The sequence below is a fragment of the Microdochium trichocladiopsis genome (assembly GCF_020744255.1).
Source record: "Microdochium trichocladiopsis strain MPI-CAGE-CH-0230 chromosome Unknown B0I36scaffold_1, whole genome shotgun sequence".
Classification (NCBI taxonomy): Eukaryota; Fungi; Ascomycota; class Sordariomycetes; order Xylariales; family Microdochiaceae; genus Microdochium; species Microdochium trichocladiopsis.
Window position 1 is genome coordinate 1,325,369 of NW_025763544.1, and position 18,222 is coordinate 1,343,590.

At 58.9% G+C, this 18,222-nt stretch overlaps 4 protein-coding genes across 4 annotated transcripts; 3 read left to right on the top strand and 1 right to left on the bottom strand.

Annotated features, from left to right (window-relative positions):
• Nucleotides 1–4,672: 4,672 nt before the first annotated feature.
• Nucleotides 4,673–6,746, top strand: B0I36DRAFT_357359 (uncharacterized protein; the record flags this gene model as incomplete). The annotated part of the gene is made up of 2 exons (XM_046157790.1): nt 4,673–5,017; nt 5,148–6,746. The coding sequence occupies 2 exons, from the start codon at nt 4,673–4,675 to the stop codon at nt 6,744–6,746; spliced, it is 1,944 nt and encodes a 647-aa protein (XP_046018053.1).
• A 1,008-nt stretch (nt 6,747–7,754) lies between these two features.
• Nucleotides 7,755–9,666, top strand: B0I36DRAFT_357360 (uncharacterized protein; the record flags this gene model as incomplete). Its single annotated transcript, XM_046157791.1, has 2 exons — nt 7,755–7,932; nt 8,054–9,666. 2 exons carry the CDS (start codon nt 7,755–7,757, stop codon nt 9,664–9,666), a joined length of 1,791 nt encoding a protein of 596 aa, XP_046018054.1.
• A 1,216-nt stretch (nt 9,667–10,882) lies between these two features.
• On the top strand, nt 10,883–12,610 carry B0I36DRAFT_426554 (uncharacterized protein). The gene has a single exon (XM_046162396.1). The coding sequence runs from the start codon at nt 10,954–10,956 to the stop codon at nt 12,541–12,543; it is 1,590 nt and encodes a 529-aa protein (XP_046018055.1). The 5' UTR covers nt 10,883–10,953; the 3' UTR covers nt 12,544–12,610.
• Nucleotides 12,611–14,017: 1,407 nt separating this feature from the next.
• Nucleotides 14,018–14,636, bottom strand: B0I36DRAFT_357362 (uncharacterized protein; the record flags this gene model as incomplete). Its single annotated transcript, XM_046157792.1, has 2 exons — nt 14,018–14,515; nt 14,583–14,636. 2 exons carry the CDS (start codon nt 14,634–14,636, stop codon nt 14,018–14,020), a joined length of 552 nt encoding a protein of 183 aa, XP_046018056.1.
• Between the last annotated feature and the right edge of the window lie 3,586 nt (nt 14,637–18,222).

Below are 18,222 nucleotides of genomic sequence, written 5' to 3' on the forward strand. Positions count from 1 at the left end.
GGACGAAAGTGGCCCGGTGTGGATGGCAGAGTCGTGCCCCCGGATTTTGTCCCAGGATCTTCCAGGTTGAGAGCGAGTGCGCGCACGAGTACGCGGTCCGTGGTGCTGGAGTCGGGGACCAGAGAGCAGAATGACACGGAAGCGAGCGGTCACCGGCGCGGCGGCGTTGGTGTCGTGCTGGCGATGAAGCAGGCAGCCAAGGCAGGCCACGGCACAGCTTCTCTGAGCGGACGGCAGGTCACGATGAGGCTGCAACGAGGGTCTCCAGTCAAGAACGGAGGAGGCAGACAGGACGGGCTGGGCAGCAGCTCAAGAGAGGAGCGAGATCAGCGAGTGGGCAGGCCTGGCCGGCACCAAGACTAGCGGAGGTAGCGTACGGTGCAGGGAAGGGGGGCGGCTCCGTCGCCCGACCAGTCGGCAGTGGACGCGGTGTGCAGAACCAAGACGAGGGAAAAGCAGACAATGGCAGGCGGCGGCTGGGAGTCGACCAACGTCGGCGCGGAAGCTTTGGGCCAGGACCAGGGGGCCCAGGCAAGAGGCACCAAGGGACAGGGGCAGGGGCAGGGGCAGGTTATGCAATGCATGGACGCCGCGAGAACCAGGCCTGGTCCAGATCAAGCTGGAGTCCCAGCTCAGGGCTGAACATTAATTATGAGCAATCCTTTTCAAATGTGGCCGTGGCAGGCACGTGTCTACCTACCACTACCTCTGCTTTACCAGAGGCGGCAGTGAGGTCTCGAGGATGCAGAAACCGGCCTTCAGGGCCGAAGATGGCCAGCACCGCAAGGCTCGCCGTGACTCGCCAGAAACCTGGACCTGCATTGTTGCAATGAGCGGGAACCGGGGGTCCCGATGCCGTCACGTTGTCAAGGGCCCTCTGTGGACCGAGCACCTCCGCGACACACAAACTGCATCCTGGAATAAAGCTAACACAAACGGCCAGAGGGTCCGCTGGCCGCGGGGCTTGCACCGGCGCCTGGACACGAATTGCACTCTGGCGATGCTGGAGGCTGGCCCAAGTTTGTGATGGCCCAGCGCGCAGGACGAGGCCATGAGGCGCATGGCCCGGCCCGCTTGCCTCGGCTGGGCAAGGTCCCACGATGGCGTGTCGCCGCTCGCCCCCTATAGACCTGTTACAATACCTTATGGTATTAATGCTTCCGCCTGCTTCTGCCTGCGCAATGCCAATTGCCCTTTGCCGTCACAGCAACCAGTCCCTCGCTGACCACCTCGTCAACCGCCAGCCCGTGGAGGGAACGAGTATGCAAATGTTGCGACAGGTCGACGAGCGGGAGCAGAGACCCAGCAGCAGTGCACGGCCTGCAGACGACAAGGGCATGCAGCAGCCTGCAGGCTGGGGTCACATTGGACGCTCTGTCGAATCGCCAGCCAGCATCACGAGTCGACACGGCCGCGGACAGACACCCTCGTGCATGTGCGCGTGCATGTGCATAACCATGGCACTCAGTTCACTCGCACCCTGGCCCGCTATACTCCGCAGAGACTACGGCAAGGATGATGCGCTCTCCCCAGTGCCTCTGCGGCATGCCGTTGCGAATGAAAAGCCGTCGCGCACCACGGTGACGGGCAGCAGTCCGGCCACGCTCTGCGGGGATTGCCGACCATGCACACCGGCGCTCTGGCGCCCTCTACTAATTAACACCTGCATGCATGGTGATCGAGCAGGCATTCGCCCGCACCCGCGACTGCCGCGTTGCTAATGCCGCAAGTCAGCCGACACCAGACTCAGCAACGACGATGCAAGCAGATTCCAGAGTGTAGAGCGCTCGCTGTATTGGGCAGCCCACAAATGCGGCAACGTGTAATATTTCGAGCCCCTCAAGTCAAGCCGGCGAGTCAGGCATCGACTGGCCCAACGCTTCTAGAATGACTGGTCGAATATTCTGGGTCCAGCGCCCGAGACGACTAGCTCTAGCGTGTATCCAGCATCGCCAAGGCAGATTGCAGACTGCCCGCCCTCTGCAACCTTCACAGCGTCCTGTGACTTGGCTGCACTGCATCGACGAGGCGAGTCGAGCGCCCGAGCGCATTTCATCCAGCTACTCTCTGAGAGATACTTGACGATGACGGCGCATCAGCATACGGCTGGGACCACATCCGTGACAGGCGGGCGCATCTCGGCAGTGTGTTGCGCTACTAGAGAGAGCCTCCCGCACCATCGTGATCAGAGGCCGCGATGCCACGAATGATATCATCAACAAGCATGAAGCGAAGGATTGTTCCAAGTGCATGCTCAATGCAGTCGCGATGGATCCGCATGACATCAGTTCAGGGGTTTCCCCTTTTTCGTCATGGCGCACCACCCCACGGCCCATCCGACGCCGCCATGCCAGCCACGTTGAGAACAATTCTGATTGCTGCGACGGAGACTAATCGCCGGTTCCCCGGGTTCTGGGTCTCTACTCCTGACACAGCAGGAACCGGGATCATCGTCCTGGATCAGACTGACAGGTTCACCATTATGTCCAACTACAGGATCCCCTAGACCAGAGGCGCGACAAAACAATGACATAATGTCGAGCTAGTGCGGCTCCGTGGAACCCAATCGCAAACTCACCACAGGACCCCGACAAGTTCGCCCACAACTCTGATTCAGGATAGACGATGATTTGCGAGTCCCGTTTTACCCCCTGAAACCGCGCAAACTTTCTTCTTTGTACCTGCGCGGCTTAGCCACCAATGACTCACGTCCACAATGTTCCACCTGCACCGTGGTACAGTACCTGTCGCATGCGACCACCTGTGGCATAAATGCGACATATGCGCGCAAGAGAGCAAACTTGGGTCCCCTCCGAGGACTATTCTCGTGGCTCCCAAATAACAAGAGAATCTCCAATTCGCTGGTCGTGTCGTAGACATGGACCGTGTAAGACGCCACGAGCACACACGATTGCGCGGGATGTCGTCATGCCTGAAACATGTTATCTCCACACGGAAGAGCGGCTCAGACAGCGACATTGCGCTAACGGTCGGGGGTCACTCCATCTTTCAGGTTGATATGAGCATCACTACACTAAAATTGGACCTGCTCCTGCAGCTTCTTACAGACGGCGTGCGATAATGGCGTCGTGGCACCACCGCACGGCTGACTTGTGCCGCCAACATGCGGCATTACGCGCGTTCAATGACTGAACAATCTCAGGGCGAACCGTCGACTCTCCCGTTGCTTCGCTGGCCCACCACTTTCTCACACATTGAGATGCGCAAAACCGAGGGGGGTGATCTGAGCAAGCAATTGGCACAGGCATCAGGCTGGTAGCACAAGATCCGGAACACGGCCCGGTTCAGGGATGCGCAGCACGTTCGCGGAGACTTTGCGTGCCAAAGAGGTTCATTCCCTCTGCCTGGGCCCATGTGCCTGACCTGACGATCGATCGGCGCGCTGGTGGATGGCTCCAGGGAACTCTGACGACCCGGACAGGGGCTCGACGATGACAAAGATGTGCATCATACCGTACCCAAGCGGGTTTGTAGTGGGCCAACGTGCAGACCATTGATCAGGCGAACGCTCACAACAAGACTTCTGTCAAATATGGACCGAATATCCGGGGAATCGTTGTTGAAACTGGGTATGCACTCTTGCACCCCGTTGCACGCGCCGCCTTGATGCCCGCCTGGGTTCCGAGCCGGCCGGGCATATTCTGATGTATTTTACGGCAAGACCGTCATCGAACAGGTCGTGAATAGGAGCAGAGCAGAAAGCCACACTGCATCATGCTTTCAGGACTTCTTTCAGTTGATCTTTGGCCCATGAGTGTATCAATTTGCTGGCGAGTAGGGCAAGAGGGTTCCAAAAGCTAAAGACCCATGGAGTGGGCATGGTGAGTCGTCCAGAATGTCAGACCATGAGCAACAAAATCCGCCAAGTGCTGAGCTCGAGAGATCGCCGTTCATGCAAAGAAGTGACGCCGCCCATGGGATTGCGCCCTCTGTTAGTGCGAGAAGCGCAACATGGCAGTTGCGTGACTGTAAGAACATGTTGGGGTGGATTATCGCGAGCATGTGACGATGCTCGCCCACACTATGGTATTGCCTGGAGTTGAGGACCGCAAGAGCCACGGGCGGAGAGGGCGATCAGGCTTGTGAACCAAGATGATGGCCCTCGAGTTCCAGCAGAGCGAGAACCATCACAATCTCATTGTCTGCAAATACCACATCGAGCCTCATCAAAGTCGAAATCACCTGGCACAATTGCTTGCCGCTCAACGTTCGTGCAGGGCGAAACCCCACCACCAAAGAGCGGGCTTGGCGCTGGTCGACCTGGCAACGCGCCCACAATACCGACCGCCCCAGCCTGTAAACACACTCTTGACCGACATTGGTGTGCACCACACCATTTCTGGACCACCCTTGAAGCGTGGTACCACATCGTCCTCTGTTGCTATAGTCGAGAAGCGACATTTTGCTTTCTTTGCAAGCATCACCTTGGCATACGGCGTAACGATATCCGTCACGCACACTTACCCCAAGCCCTCCAACTGGCCGCGTCGCACCCAAGCTTCTCTGCTACTGATTGCCCCTTTGCAGCCCGCATTCACGCCCTACAAATCACGCACCGACACGGCAACTGCACACCGAAGCGATATCCATCGTCATGGAAGAGAGTTGCAGCCCGCCGGGCTCGCCGGGCTCTCCGTCACCACTGATGGCAATGTCTCCGGAACGCTTCAACCAGCAGCAGCAGCAGCTCCCAGAGTCGCCCCTCTTCGCGTCCATCCGGTCCTCTGAGAACCACAGGAGCCTGCGGGACAGCGAGGTACACGATAAGATCCGCCAGTTCAACAACCTCGCGACTGGCTCCGTCGGACACATGGCCATGAGCAAGCAGCTCGAGCGCAAGACGGCCGACGCCGCGCTGCGCCGCGCCATGCTCGGCCGCGAGGAGGCCGAGACCGAGATGCGCAGGTATCGCGAGGAGGCGCGCGCCCTGAGGGCTGCCGTCGAGGAGGGCCGCGAGCGCGAGCGCAAGGTCGGCGAGAGGCTCGAGACCGTCATGGTGAGTTCGTGTGTTTGCAGTCCCCCGCGCCCCCCTCCCCCCCCCCCCTTTCCCCCTGGGCTGCCAGGGGAGTGATTGTCTTAGCAAGAAAGAGCGTCCGGGCTGACGGAGCATCACCTACTCCCTGCAGGAAAACTATGGCCGGGCCAAGGAGACATTTTCACACACACAATCTCTCTGGGAAAAGGAGATCCGACGAGCACGGAAAGAGACGTTCAAGTCGCAATCCTCAATAGTGAAGCTCCAGGAGGAGCTCAAGTCCGCACGGGCCGTCACCAAGAGTGCTGAAGAAGCACTCGAGCGGGAAAAGGAGCGCAGCAAGGCCCGCGAGCAAGAGGCCTTCTCGGCCAGATATCAGATCGTCGGAGTCCAGGAGCAGCTCGACAAGGCCCTGGAGCAGATCAAGGTCGTTGAGCAGGAGCGCGACGCGTTCAAGACTCTGGCCAAGAACGAGGAGGTCGCGCGCATCGCCGCCGAGGGCCGCCTGCCGCTGCCTGCGCCCGCTGGCGAGGACGACGAGTTTGGTTCACCTAAGCGCAAGGCGGTGCCACGGGTCTCGCTCTCCACAATGGACATTGTCTCCTCGGCCGCCAGCGAGGCTGAGATTGACGACTTGACCCGCCTGTGGCAGTGGGAGAAGAAGCGGGCGGACCGCGCAGTGGAGCAGATCGAGTTCCTTGAGGCCGAGTGCCAGCTGAAAGTCTGCTCATGTGCCTCTGCGCGCAAGCGGAGAAGCCTCCCCGGTTCTGTCCGCAAGGAGCGGTCCGGCCCAGTCGCCATCGTTGACCCTGCGGACCATATGATTCTTGGAAGGAAGAAGACTCCATCGACACAGTCGCCCAGCCCTGCCAGACATGCTGAAGTCCCGAGCATCGCCACGACGGAAGCGCCCACGTCTCCTGTTGCCGACAAGCAGCCGAGCCCTGTACAGCAGAAGCTGCCCAAGGAGCCAAGGCGTAGCACGATCTTTGTGCCTGCTGAGGGCATCTTCCGCACGCTTTCACAGCAGGACCTCACAGCTCTGAACGATGATTCTGAGCAGAAGCAGGAGATCCCGTCGGAGGAAGTTCAGGAGAGTCCACACTCCGTGCCAGCTTCCCCCGCGCCTACAACAGAAGCTGAGGACGAAGAAATGTCTCGGGCTTACGCTCGGACACCATCAGTAGAACCGCCCTCGTTCGCGATGATGGTCAAGGAGCGAACCTCGCTGTTGTCTCTGCTCAATGCCCCGCGAGAGAGCGAAGCTCACTGTGAGCCTATGACTATCAACATCCCCACGACCTCGGGCGATGCGCCAATGACCGACGCGGAGGCTGAGGAGCTCTCTGATGCCGAGACTGTCTCGCCAGACTCGCCAGTCAAGGTCAAGGAGGAGGAGGAAGTCATCGACGAGACAGCCGACCTCGAAGAGCGCCCTCACACATCTGCGGCTTTCTACACTGTCACAACCACGACAACTGTGGCCGTGCGACAGGACAACGAGGAGAGCGCCGGTCCACGGAAAGTGTTCAGCTTTGCGCGTGCAGAGCCGTCCTTCGATGTCAACAACCCGGCTCTCACGCCTACCATGACTCGCGAGGAGGCGCTAGCTCAGATCAAGGCCCGCCGGGGCCGGGCCAGGAGCGCGATGCAGGGTGCCATGACACCTCGCAAACAGATGATTACTGGGCTGGGAGAGAGGCGGGACATCAGCGCGCCTGCTGGGCGTGTGACCAAGGCCAGAACTTGAGCGACGCCGACGAGCTGTCGCAAACTGTATGATGCTTCTCTAATGACCGGCGACTGGCTCCGAACGGGGTTGGTCTGAGTTTGGAGTTCCTTGTCTGTCCTGCATGAGCATTTGCACCGGCGCCTTGGAGGACATTTTGGGGTTATGCATGCGCGCTACAGGTGTTTTTGTTTCTTGCTTGGTTTCCTGGGTCCGGAGCCTATTGTGTTTGATGGCTTTTGCGCTTGATATTGTCACGCCTCACTTGGGAGTTTTGTCAAGGGAGCGTTCTTGTTCTTGAAATTGAATAGCCACACTTTATTGACTGACTGCGAACAGAAAGAATGTGAAGAAAGTAGTTGGTCTCTATCTACGTGAAAAGACCCTGGTGTGTCGACCCAAATCTTGTCCAGGGTTGAAGCTGGGCCAGGGACGGGACAGACAGGGTCCTCCTGTAGCTTCGACCAGCCACCGCCCCCCACTCTAGCAAGACTCTCGCGCCCAGCGGACCAACCAACCACGTGCTTTCGCATCAAGTCAGGGCCACTCGCCTCCAGCTTCGATTTGTAACTTCAGCTCTTGAGCTCTTGCTCGGCACCTGACATCAGTCTGGGACTGGAAGCCTGAACACCGCAACCTCGAGGGCTTTACGGGAGCCTGGAGTCCTGATAGACGGTCGTGTGCTGCCTCTGGTGTTTTAGCATCACGCCTGCGTCTCCCAGCACTATCCAGCATTCGCAAAAGCTGCACGTGTCCCAGATCCAGAGCCATTCCGCCTACTAGCGCTGTCAGTTGCTCAATCTTGCGCCTCGCGCACGCTTCAAGGCGTCGAGAAATCCCAACTGCACAAAGCACATGGTCTGTCTCTGATGACACTTTGTCGGGTTGCAGCATAGGTGGCTGCCTCAAAGCCTGGGCTGGGCTCGCGTACCGCGCGCTTTGCATGCCTCATCGGGCTTCATCCAGCGACACTTACAGACGACGAATGAGATCAAACGTCACGACTCACGCATTTCCGATTTACTCATCATGAACCACCCGTCGCGCAATGGGACCCCCAATGGGGGTCCCAAGACGTTCAGTCTCCCACCCTCGGGGCCGAAGCTTATCGGCGCCATCCCGCGCATCCTGCCGCACGAGCGCGTCTTTCCTATTCAGATTGGATGCGACTTGTTCAAGCTCTCTGGAGCGTCGCTATCTTCGGATGGTATGTAGTTGTTGAGTCACGGGCGCCTCGACCTGGGGCAATTCAGCACTCAAATTCGCGAGTCGCGCCGTGCTTGGTTGCAGTTACAAGCAAGGCACAGGAATGCTGACCATACCTATAGCGCCATCCTACTTTTCACAATATTTCCTGAGCCAGATCAAGCAGGCCGAGGAGCACGGCCAGGATGTGTCCACGGCCATCCGCACGCTCTATATCGACCGAGACCCTGTGACCTTCAAGGACATCTCGCTGCATCTACAGGGATACCACATCAAGCCCAAGGACGGCCAGCACTTTGTCCGGCTGTTTGCGGACGCCCAGTTCTACACGCTGCCAAAGCTCATGTCACAACTCTACGAGGAGTCCATATTCGTCGCAATTGGCGGTCAGGAGTTCCAACTCGGGCGCGAGCTCATGCAGGATGCCGGGAACTCGCCCAACTTCTTCTCCCTGGGGTTCGCCGCATTCTTCACAACCCCGGACCAGATCTTTCCTGGCCTCAACCGGGAGAACCTGATACGCCCGCCGTCGATCGCGCCGCCGATCGTGGCCAACCGCTCCGCCGAGGTCTTTGGCGAGATCATGCAGCTCCTGCGCGGCTACCCCGTGCACATCCGGAACGAGGAACACCGGGCATCGCTGCTGCGTGACTGCCGCTATTTCAATTTCAAAAAGGTCGAGCAGAAGCTCATTCCGCATGCCATTAGCTACAACCAGGCTCGCCGGCGCGAGGAGATTGTCCTGCGTGTCGAGGACATTCTCAAGTCTGGCATATCCATATTCCACGAGGGCTTCTCGGCCGCCAACCTCGGCGCCCGGAGGTCGTCGACCCCAACCTCGAGCACGGGCTCCACGCTGGGCAGCTCGATGCCGGGCAGCGCGAACCCGCACCACCACCACCGGTCGTCCTTCTCAGACCCCGGCCTCGCAGCCTGGGTGCACTACGCCCGGCCTTTTGAAGACGACAAGCCGTACGAGCTGATTCTCGAGATCGGCGGCGAGAGCACCAAGCTGCACACGAGCATCATGCGCGCCGAGTTCTTTGGCAGCGTCAAGGCCCGCGTCGCCAAGCTCTTCGAGGTCGTGGCCACCAAGCTCAACCTCCCGCCCACGACACAACCACTGGGCTTGCTGATGGCCTCGGGCGGCGCGAGCAGCCAGCCCGCCACGCCGGGCAACACGCCGCTCAGCGAGGACCTCGTGCGCGTGGTGATTGAGCCTGATGCACACGTCATACTGGATGGCAGGGTGTTCGAAGGCTTTTCCTCCCTCATGGCTGCTGGGACGGGATCGGCGACGGCAGACGTCGAAGAGATGACACACGCCATGTCTACCGCATCATCGATAGGGAACAACAACAATAACAACAACAACATTACCGGCAGTAGTGGAGGCCAGGGTTACGGAGACTCACCAATGTCCGCCACGGCAACTGTCGAGAACAACAACAACAATGACTACCCTGGGACCGTTGCCAACTTCCCGTCGTCGGCGCCCGCCTCGCGAAAGAGGAAACGGCTCGACATGGCCAGCGCCTGGACGACGGCGGGCGGCGTGCCCGTGCCGGACGAGTGGATCGTGCGGACGGGCCAGTGGCGCCTGCGCATCCAGGGGACAAAAGGCGGCAAGAGCGCGGTCGAGTGTGTGCTCGTGGCGGTCAAGATTGACGCGTATAGCTGCGAGAGGGCGCGCAATGCACAGAGAGGTTTCCTCGCGGCGCCGAAAGGCACATGAGAACAGCCGGTGAAGGAAAGAGGGGGGGGGGGGGGGGGGGGGAGGCCTGGCATCTGGTTAGCGAAAAAAGAATATGGTGGTGGGCAACACTTTGCGATGAGGATTTCTTGTTGAGGAAAGTCTTGCTTGGTGTCGGCAATACCGCATGTTTTCTTGATCTAAGGACCGTGTACCAGGTGCGCTTCGAGGGTTTTCCTTAGGTATATACTGTATTTTGAAATAAACCATACGAAGTTTTGGACTTGCGAATAATGGAGAGCCGTGACGGTACACTCCTTGGATCAGTAGTCTAGGCTTGCTAGCTGCGCGGAACGGGAGCGACAGCGACAGCGAGCTATCGTTTAGCCGCCGAGAATTGTCACCGCATGCCGTTGGCTTATTGCACAGCTGCAACTACATATAACTCAACCCGGTCTTGTGGCTCACTGGCGAATGGTGGGAAAACAAATCCAGCATCTCTTTGAACCACCATGCTCCAGCCCTTCCGGAGCGCTACGGTAGATTAGCAAGGAGCTTTCAATGGAATAATAGGGCACTCAATGGAACAGAGCTCCTGACCAGCCACAAAAACGTCAAGCTCTACATAATGGTGACGTCGTGAGGGCCGTTCCGACCGGGCACTGGCCGGGCGCGGGTGGCTCACTCCGCTCCGCACACTGCGCGCTTGTGCCCGCCTCCGCACCGACGACCGGCTTCTCCATATCTCTCTCTCCACACGAACGTTAATGTCAACGTCACCAAACTCGGAGTGTGCTGTCACCGGCGGTTTTTTGTTTCATGTCAACGATGACCCCCGACTTTTCGCGGATGTTGGGTTTCATACATATACTCACACATAAGACCTAGGCCACCTGCTGCTTCTTGTCCGAGTTAAAATCCACTGTGAAGCACTGGGTGTAAGTGTGATCCTTGTGAAAATACCCTCGTGTGCTTTGCAGCTCTTTTTGAAAAAGCCCGAAACGAACGGGGACTTGCGGCTGTGGAGATGCAACAAGTGTCGAGCGACACTGGGTTTTTGACTAAACGTGACGAAGCAACAGACAAATCTTGCCATCATCTGGACAAAAGCGCTACTCCGCCGTCCTCCCTTCAGCCACTCTCGCTGGGACAAGCATTGACATAGCAATCCCACAGAGGTCCTGGGGAACACTTCTTTTGTGTTTATCAAAAGCAGTCATACGGCAAAGTCACAATCACAATAAGCGCTTACTTACCAGCTGCCAAGAAGAATATATCGGGCCCATTGAAACACGGAACACACAGCAGCAGCAGCAGCAGCAGCAAAAGATGTCGTCGTCGTCGTCGTCGTCGTCGTTGCCGCCGCCACCGCGAGAAATCCCAAAGACCATGAAGGCCGTCCAGGTGACGGCCTTCCACGAGCCGTACAGGCTCAACCCGTCGGCGCCTGCGCCGGACCCGGACGCCCTGGGGCCCGACGACCTGATTGTCAAGATTGCCGCCGCCTCGCACTGCCACACGGACGAGATGGTGCGCGAGGGCGTGTTCGGCACCAGGCTGCCCTGCACGGGGTCTCACGAGGGCGCGGGCACCGTCGTGGCGGTGGGCAAGTCTTCCCGGTCCCGAAGAGGAGGAGGAGGTGGTGGAGGAGCAGTAGCAGGAGGAGGCTCATCCGGAGCCGGGACCGGGGCCGGGGCCGAGACCACCGCCGCGGGAGGTCTCTCATACTCCGCAGGAGGCGTAGGCACGCTCAACATCTCCGACTCGGTCAACAACATTGCCGCCATCGACCCCAATGCCCCCGGGGGTTCCTCGTTTGGCTGCAACAAGACCCTCGACAGCGGGAGCAACACGGCCTGCACCAACATCTCCCACTCGCTCGGCGGCGGCGGCGGCGGCGGTGCGGCACACTCGGCTCCAGCACAACATCACCACCACTCATACACCGACGACACCTGGCAACAACAAGGGCCCAGCTTCCGCGTCGGCGACCGCGTCATGTGCGGCCTCCCCTACCAGCCCTGCTCGGCGTGCCCGGACTGCACGGGCCCCGGGTCCGGCCGGCGGGACCAGTACTGCCCCAACATCCGGGGCCACGTCGGGGTGCACCTGCCGGGCAACTTTGCCGAGTACGTCGTCGTGGACCGGCGCTCGACCACGCATCTCCCGGACGCGATCCGGTTCCAGACGGCCGCGCCGCTGGCCTGCGCGGGCCGCACGGTGTGGCGCGGCGTGAACGGCTGCGGGCTCACGCCGGGCTCGGGCGAGTGGCTCGCGATCGTGGGGTCCGGGGGCGGGCTGGGCCACTTGGCCGTGCAGTTTGCGCGCAAGCTCGGGTATAACGTCATCGGGGTGGACGCGCGGGATGAAGGCCTCGCCATGACGAGGCGGTTCCGCGAGGACCATCGCCCCCAGGGGGGTGGGCACGCGACGAAGCTGGTCGTGCTGGACGCGCGCGAGGGCAAAGAAGAGGTCGTCAAGCAGGTCCAGACCGTGACGGGCGGGCGGCGTGGTAGCAGCGGCGGCGGCGGCGGCAGCGGTGCTGGTGGCGCGGACGCGACGCTCGTGCTGTCCGACAGTCCCGGCGCGGCGGCGCTGGGGGCCGCCATGACAAGGATGCACGGCACCATGGTGCAGATTGCGCAGCCCGAGCAGGTCTGCGTGCCGTTCCAGGAGCTCGTGTTCCGCGACGTCCGCATCCGCGGCAGCCTGCTGTGCTCGGCCGAGGAGAGCCGCGAGATGCTCGAGTTCGTTGCCGAGCACGGCATCGACGTCAGGGTCAACCTGTTTGAGGGCGGGCTCGGCGAGTACGAAAAGGTCATGGAGCTCGTCAAGGGCGGCAATATGCAGGGCAAGGCCGTCATCATTGTCGATCCTCAGCAGGTCAAGGACGAGGAGAAGCTGGGGGCAAAGTACTAGCTCGAGAGGGGAGGCCGCACAGCTGGTTGATGCAGTAGTCGTTTGATTCCTTCGAGAACAAAGTGACACTCGGCTTGTAGAAACAAGACAGCTTGAGTTTCAAAATGTAGTTATACCCAAAATGTAGTTATACACATACAGAAAAAATGCCTACTTAAATACATGCCAGTGATACAGAAAAAATGCCTACTTAAATACATGCCAGTGATAATAAGGCAATGCTTTCAAGTTGCTTCTTTCCACGAGGGAGCTCTGTAATCTATGTTGTCCGCCTATGCGCAATGTCTACAAGGCATCGAATAGCATGCCTGTCAAAACATCCGCAAATGGGCCAATCAATTCCATGGTCGATATGCCTGGTCATCTGCCTCCATCTGGACAATACGCCTACTTCACTCCCATTCGCATTTCCCTCCTGCACAGTCTGACGGGGTCAGGACTACCATAAGCACCAAGTGCCCGCATATCTAGATCACAACCATGGTGTAGAGCACTTGCCAAACACCAAAGCTGCCACACCGCTAATATGCGGCAGCCGCAACCAGGTTGTCAAGATGGCCCATGTGCAGCCGTGGTACCTTATTGATAAAGAGAGTTTGCACTCCAGCCAACCTTATGCACACGCTACGGGCCGCTTCTCGCTCGCTAGTCCTGCCCTCCTGCCTCGGGTCCGCCATTGGCGCTGACTTTTGGACCGGGAGGGCTCTCACACAAACAGCTACGACAACGATCGCTTGCCTCACCTGCTGTTATACAACTCCGTTGTGGTCCTCGTGTCCTGTCCCGCGGTCCAGGGGCAGAATGACAACATTCCCGAGACTGTGTTCGACTGACGTTGCCGGTGTCGGAGAATTGGTGCGAGTAATTTGACGAGTGGCAGGGCAGGGGTGGGCGCCGTGGTGGATCGCCGTCGATCATCGATCCTGCGCAGCCGGCACGCCCAAATAGGCAGGGTTTGACGAGCGACCATGTTGAAACAAAAACTTGCAAATGCCTCGGAGGAACAACATCTCGGAATCAGAAACAACACAGATCGGGCCGATGGTTGTGGATATTGTTGGTTCTATTATTCCCATACGACAGCGTGTCAATACACTGCTATGGTCGTGTTCCTGATTGGGCCAAGAGCCACCTGGCGCGTGTCGCAATCCGGCTCCATCTCGATGCTGCAGGCTGGAATGTGCCCAGACCCCAACGGGAGCCGTTCTGGTATATAACAAAAATGTCTAAAGCATGAAACAAAAGGAAATCAAAGGAAAAAACCCCGTCAGACGTCAAAGACGGCAAAGGAGGCGAGTAGAGTTTTTGAGCCAGAAGTGGTATATCCTCCCGTCGACGAACCGCCCAGTGGTCATGGCCCTGCGCATCCATGCCCCAAGCTCGGCAATTGAATTGGCTAGTCAATGAAGCAAAGACTTTTCCCCGTGGTGAAGCGCAAAGTGCGAAGACGTGCTGAAAACATGTCGAAAAGCGTCTACTGGAGGGCCTGGGCAGCGTTGTTGCCGGCTTCCTTGGACTTGGCCTGGCCAGCACGGAGGAGGTCGCCAATCCAGGTAAGCGTCTCGGTGGTGATGACGAGACCGGTGGAGACGAGGGCCTTGCCGTTCACGACGACACCCTCGCCGCCGATCTTCTTGAGCTCCGAGCTGTAAACGCTGAGGACGTGGTCGCGGGTCTCCGAGCCCTTGCGGACGGGGAGGTAGATGAGGCTCTGGGTGTCGGCCCAGAGCTGGTCGGTGGGCTTCTTGAGCACGGGGAGGCGGTCGTCAATCTTGGAAAGCGTCTGCTCGCCCAGGTCGTCGGCCCGCTTGACGTAAGGCGAGACGTACTCGTAGGGCTTGGCAAAGTAGGGCAGCACGGGCTTGGCAAACTTCTCGTAGGCAGAGCCGCCAAGCTCGAGGGAGCGCTGGCCGTAAGGGTTCTTCTTGATGTAGGTCAGGCTGTCGCTGACGACGGGGTAGCCAGTGATGTGCTTTGGAAGTCGAGATTAGCGGTGCTTAATGGCGTGGAAGGACACTGCTGCAGGGGCAAGGGCTTACAGAGAGGGTGGCAGAGGAGGGGTGGACCTCGCCGTTGACCTGGTGGCTCGACATTGTTTGGAAGGGTTGGAAGCTGGGTGGGGGAATTAATGCAAGTGTCGTCCCAGTGGGTTGAGATGAGGGTGAGGTCGTGGATTGACAACTAGCAGACCGACAGGATATGGAGCAAGAAGGAGAGAAAGACTAGAAGGTCGGAGAGAGGAGGCGGTAGTTGATGAGGCAGGCAGGAGAGCTTTAAGAGACGTGCGGGAAGGTGCAGGGCCGGACCCTCAGGGCCGGGGAGCGGACGGGAAGCTACAGAGATGACGAGGCAGGCCAAGGCGAGGCACCCAGAGATAGGATTTGCATTTGCATGTGCTTGCCACTAGGATGGGACCAGCCGATAAGTGCAGTGCAGTGCAGCGCAGCGCAGCGCAGCACCGCTTGCCTTTCGAGCTTGGAACCTTGCAAGGGAGGGAGAGGAGCAGCCCAAGAGATTAGCGGTGCCCAAATGGTGGTGGTGGTGGTGGTGGTGGTCCGTCATCCGGGCCTGGTATGAGGTATGCCGGGCTATCTCGCGGGCGGTACGTACCCGCGGGGGGCCGCCTGTGGACCAACCAATAGGGCCATTTGCAGGCAGGACACCCAGCGCCGACTCCTGGCGGGCACCCAAGGCAAGCAAGACACCGGGTGGATGCCAGCAGGGTTCCTGACAGGCAGGCAACTGCACACTGCGCGCTAGCGAGCTAAGTGCAACTGTGCAGCTCCTGCGGGGCCTCGCGTCACCACCACCAACAACAACACCACCACCACCTCACCAGCTCCCGCCACCACCTTGTTCTCAGAATGCTCCGACGACACGAGCACCGTCGCCAGACCGCTCGCGGGCATGACCAGCATCTCTTGTCGACATCCAGGCACCACCCTGCCCCACCGCACCGCACCACACACCTCGGTCACCTCGAGGTTCTCGTGCCCAGATCCCGGCTCTCTTTTTTTATTTCTATTTCCATCGGTCGGTCCACGTCTCATGCCTGTCAGGCTGCCCTTGGCTCCGCTCTTCCCGTCGGCCGAGCTTGTTACAAACCTCGCCATTTGCATGTGCCACCGCGGCCGGCCCAATGCTCTGCACAGGCCATTGTTTTGCTTGTTCCTCTCCGCATGCTCATCAGACCACGCGTGCCATGCTGGCCCCCCCTGCGCTTCTCTGGACGATGGCGGAAACACGACAGTCTCAACTAGCGCGTCAGGCACAGCAGCCAAAAAAGTCCTGGGTGCCCTTCCCAGCCAGGCATGTGTCTTGGACGGCGAGCCGTGTTGTCGCCCGCCACTCTGCCGACCCTGGATCCACCACCCTTCAGTTAGCACAACCTTGTCTGCCGCCGTCTGCCCAGGGGTCTGGTCCTGACATGTGAAAGCCTTTCGCTGGCGGACCCGCTCTTCGACACCAGCCTCGACTCAATGAACGCATTGCACGCACCACTTCCGCGCCACACCAGCAGCTCTGGGATCCTCGCGGGTCTTTGCTGGGCCCCTCGGCAGTCATCTCCTAGCTGCCAAGACGACTCAGCGACAAGACAGCCACAGACCCTTGCCCGTTCTAAAAGTCTTGCCCCGGCACAGAGCCTCAAAGAATGGGTCTGTCAGATGTCGAAGACTCGTCCGAGCCGAGCAGCTTCGATTGAGGCATCTCTCGATTGGGAGGAGCCGCACGACAGCACGCGACGAGGCGGCAAGTCGGGTCCGAAGAGGCACAGCTGCCACCGCCCTCGAGATGCCTCACGTCTTGCCAGACCGTGCCGAGCACCGCTGAGCGACCCCCCTTCGCCACGTGCGCCACACTCGACCTCTGCCTCTTATCTGTCGGTCGCACACCCTCAGTGAATCCTGCACGTTTCAGATGTCGTGCCCAGGGTCTGCTCTGCGGCTGCAGGCAATCGCAGCTACGCTCCAGGGGTCGTCACAATTCCTCTAGGGCTGGGTCATTGATCAGACAAAGAGCTGCCATTCGCCCGTGATTCAACCAGCACCAAGATTTCTGGAGGTCCATCAACAACGACTTCGCTGCCTTGGTCTTCTGCATGCTGTCATCCAAGAAAGTGTGCACAAGGTCTCGATCCGGATTCTTTTTCTGCGAGGTCGGCCGGCCGGACACGGCATGCAGGGCAATCAATCTGGCTGCGAGGACCTTGGATGTGTTGAGAGAAAATGCAAAAGATTTGCGTGCCAGCTAGCAAGTGAGCACAACACGGCACGGGCGCCCAAATGACGGACCATGCCAGACCGGTCGCGCATGGCTTTGCTCTCCACGACTTCTAGCGTGGTTGACCTGAACCAGCGTATCCCCCCGCCTCTCATGCAATGCACGCTCGCAACGCTCCAGTATCCGATTCGTCCATCTCGCATAGATAACGCCTGCGGAGCCGACACACTTTCTTCCAAACACGAACCTGGTTCCCGCCAACTTTTGTGCGACATGACCGTCATCGGACGTTTGTCGAATCGAGCCTAGTGGCGTCGAAGAACTACTGACGCTCAATTTGTGATGACACCCATGCGTAGGCTGGTCGCGAGGTGGTCACCGCTTGCGTGCAACGTGCTGTTCCATACATCTAAGGAAAGCGTCAATCCATTGCTATGAGATGGGCAGTCTTCGAGCTAGTGCCATTAGGGCAATCGTAGCTGCACGTCATGCCCGCGTCATGGCGTAGACACAAGAGAATCCGTTTTCGGCGACCTCGATACTGCAATCTTTTATTACATCTGTGATTTCGGCCGAGCAGGGAACATCAGTCTACGTCTGAGTTGATAGGCTCGGATGACTTTTGCGTAGCACCAATGCGCAATGAGTTCGGTTTGGCATTGATGGCTACACAAGAGCTTCCGATGAGTGACCTTCATCCTTCATCAGAAGACCGCTGCGCTGTGGGTTCGAGGGCTCCAGTCCGGGGTCGAGCTTGATCAAAGATCACGATAACAAAGTATGGCTCCCCCCCTCCGACCAGGTGTTGGTGTGCTCGAAGCTTATGGAAGGATTACGTCGCACGAGCGCCTCTAATACATAGCGAATGCAAAAGGAACTGGCTCCCACAATGCTGATCGCTCGCCAAGCATTCAAGCAACCAAAGCTGTTGTCTTGCCAGTACGATTCAGTCTTTGACCTCAATGATCGTACCATGCGCGACCCTACGCGCATGTAATCAGGCAAAGTGGACTGAGGCCCCCATAATGGGTCTTGCCTTTGACATGTGATGCATAGTCCTTGGACAGAGGTCCCAAGCCGTGATTTAGTTCGGCGATGTGACCACTTTCTATATCAATCCCTCTAGGATTTGTGGGAGCATGGCTGTTGTCTTGGGCAGACCCGCTGCTCGGCGAGTCTCCAGATGGCTGGTCAAGTGGCAGGCTTCTACTGATTGATCTATACGAGCCCGCTTTATGGATGGCGTGACTGCCACCTGCAGTGCTGAGGGAGAATCTAGCTTCATGATGAGCAGGGCCGGCCCAGCGCCGTATGGCTTAGACTTCAATATCATGATCACGGGGCGGCTGACAGTGCATGTCTGATAACGACCATCATGGTGTTGACAAGTGCTCATTGGTTGTTTTGTGCGACTGGTTGCACCTCAACACATTTGATGTTACGAAATCGCGGCACGAG

What these genes read in the sequence shown, in the direction of transcription:
- B0I36DRAFT_426554 (XM_046162396.1), top strand. Translation starts at nt 10,954, where the DNA reads ATGTCGTCGTCGTCGTCGTCGTCGTCGTTGCCGCCGCCACCGCGAGAA.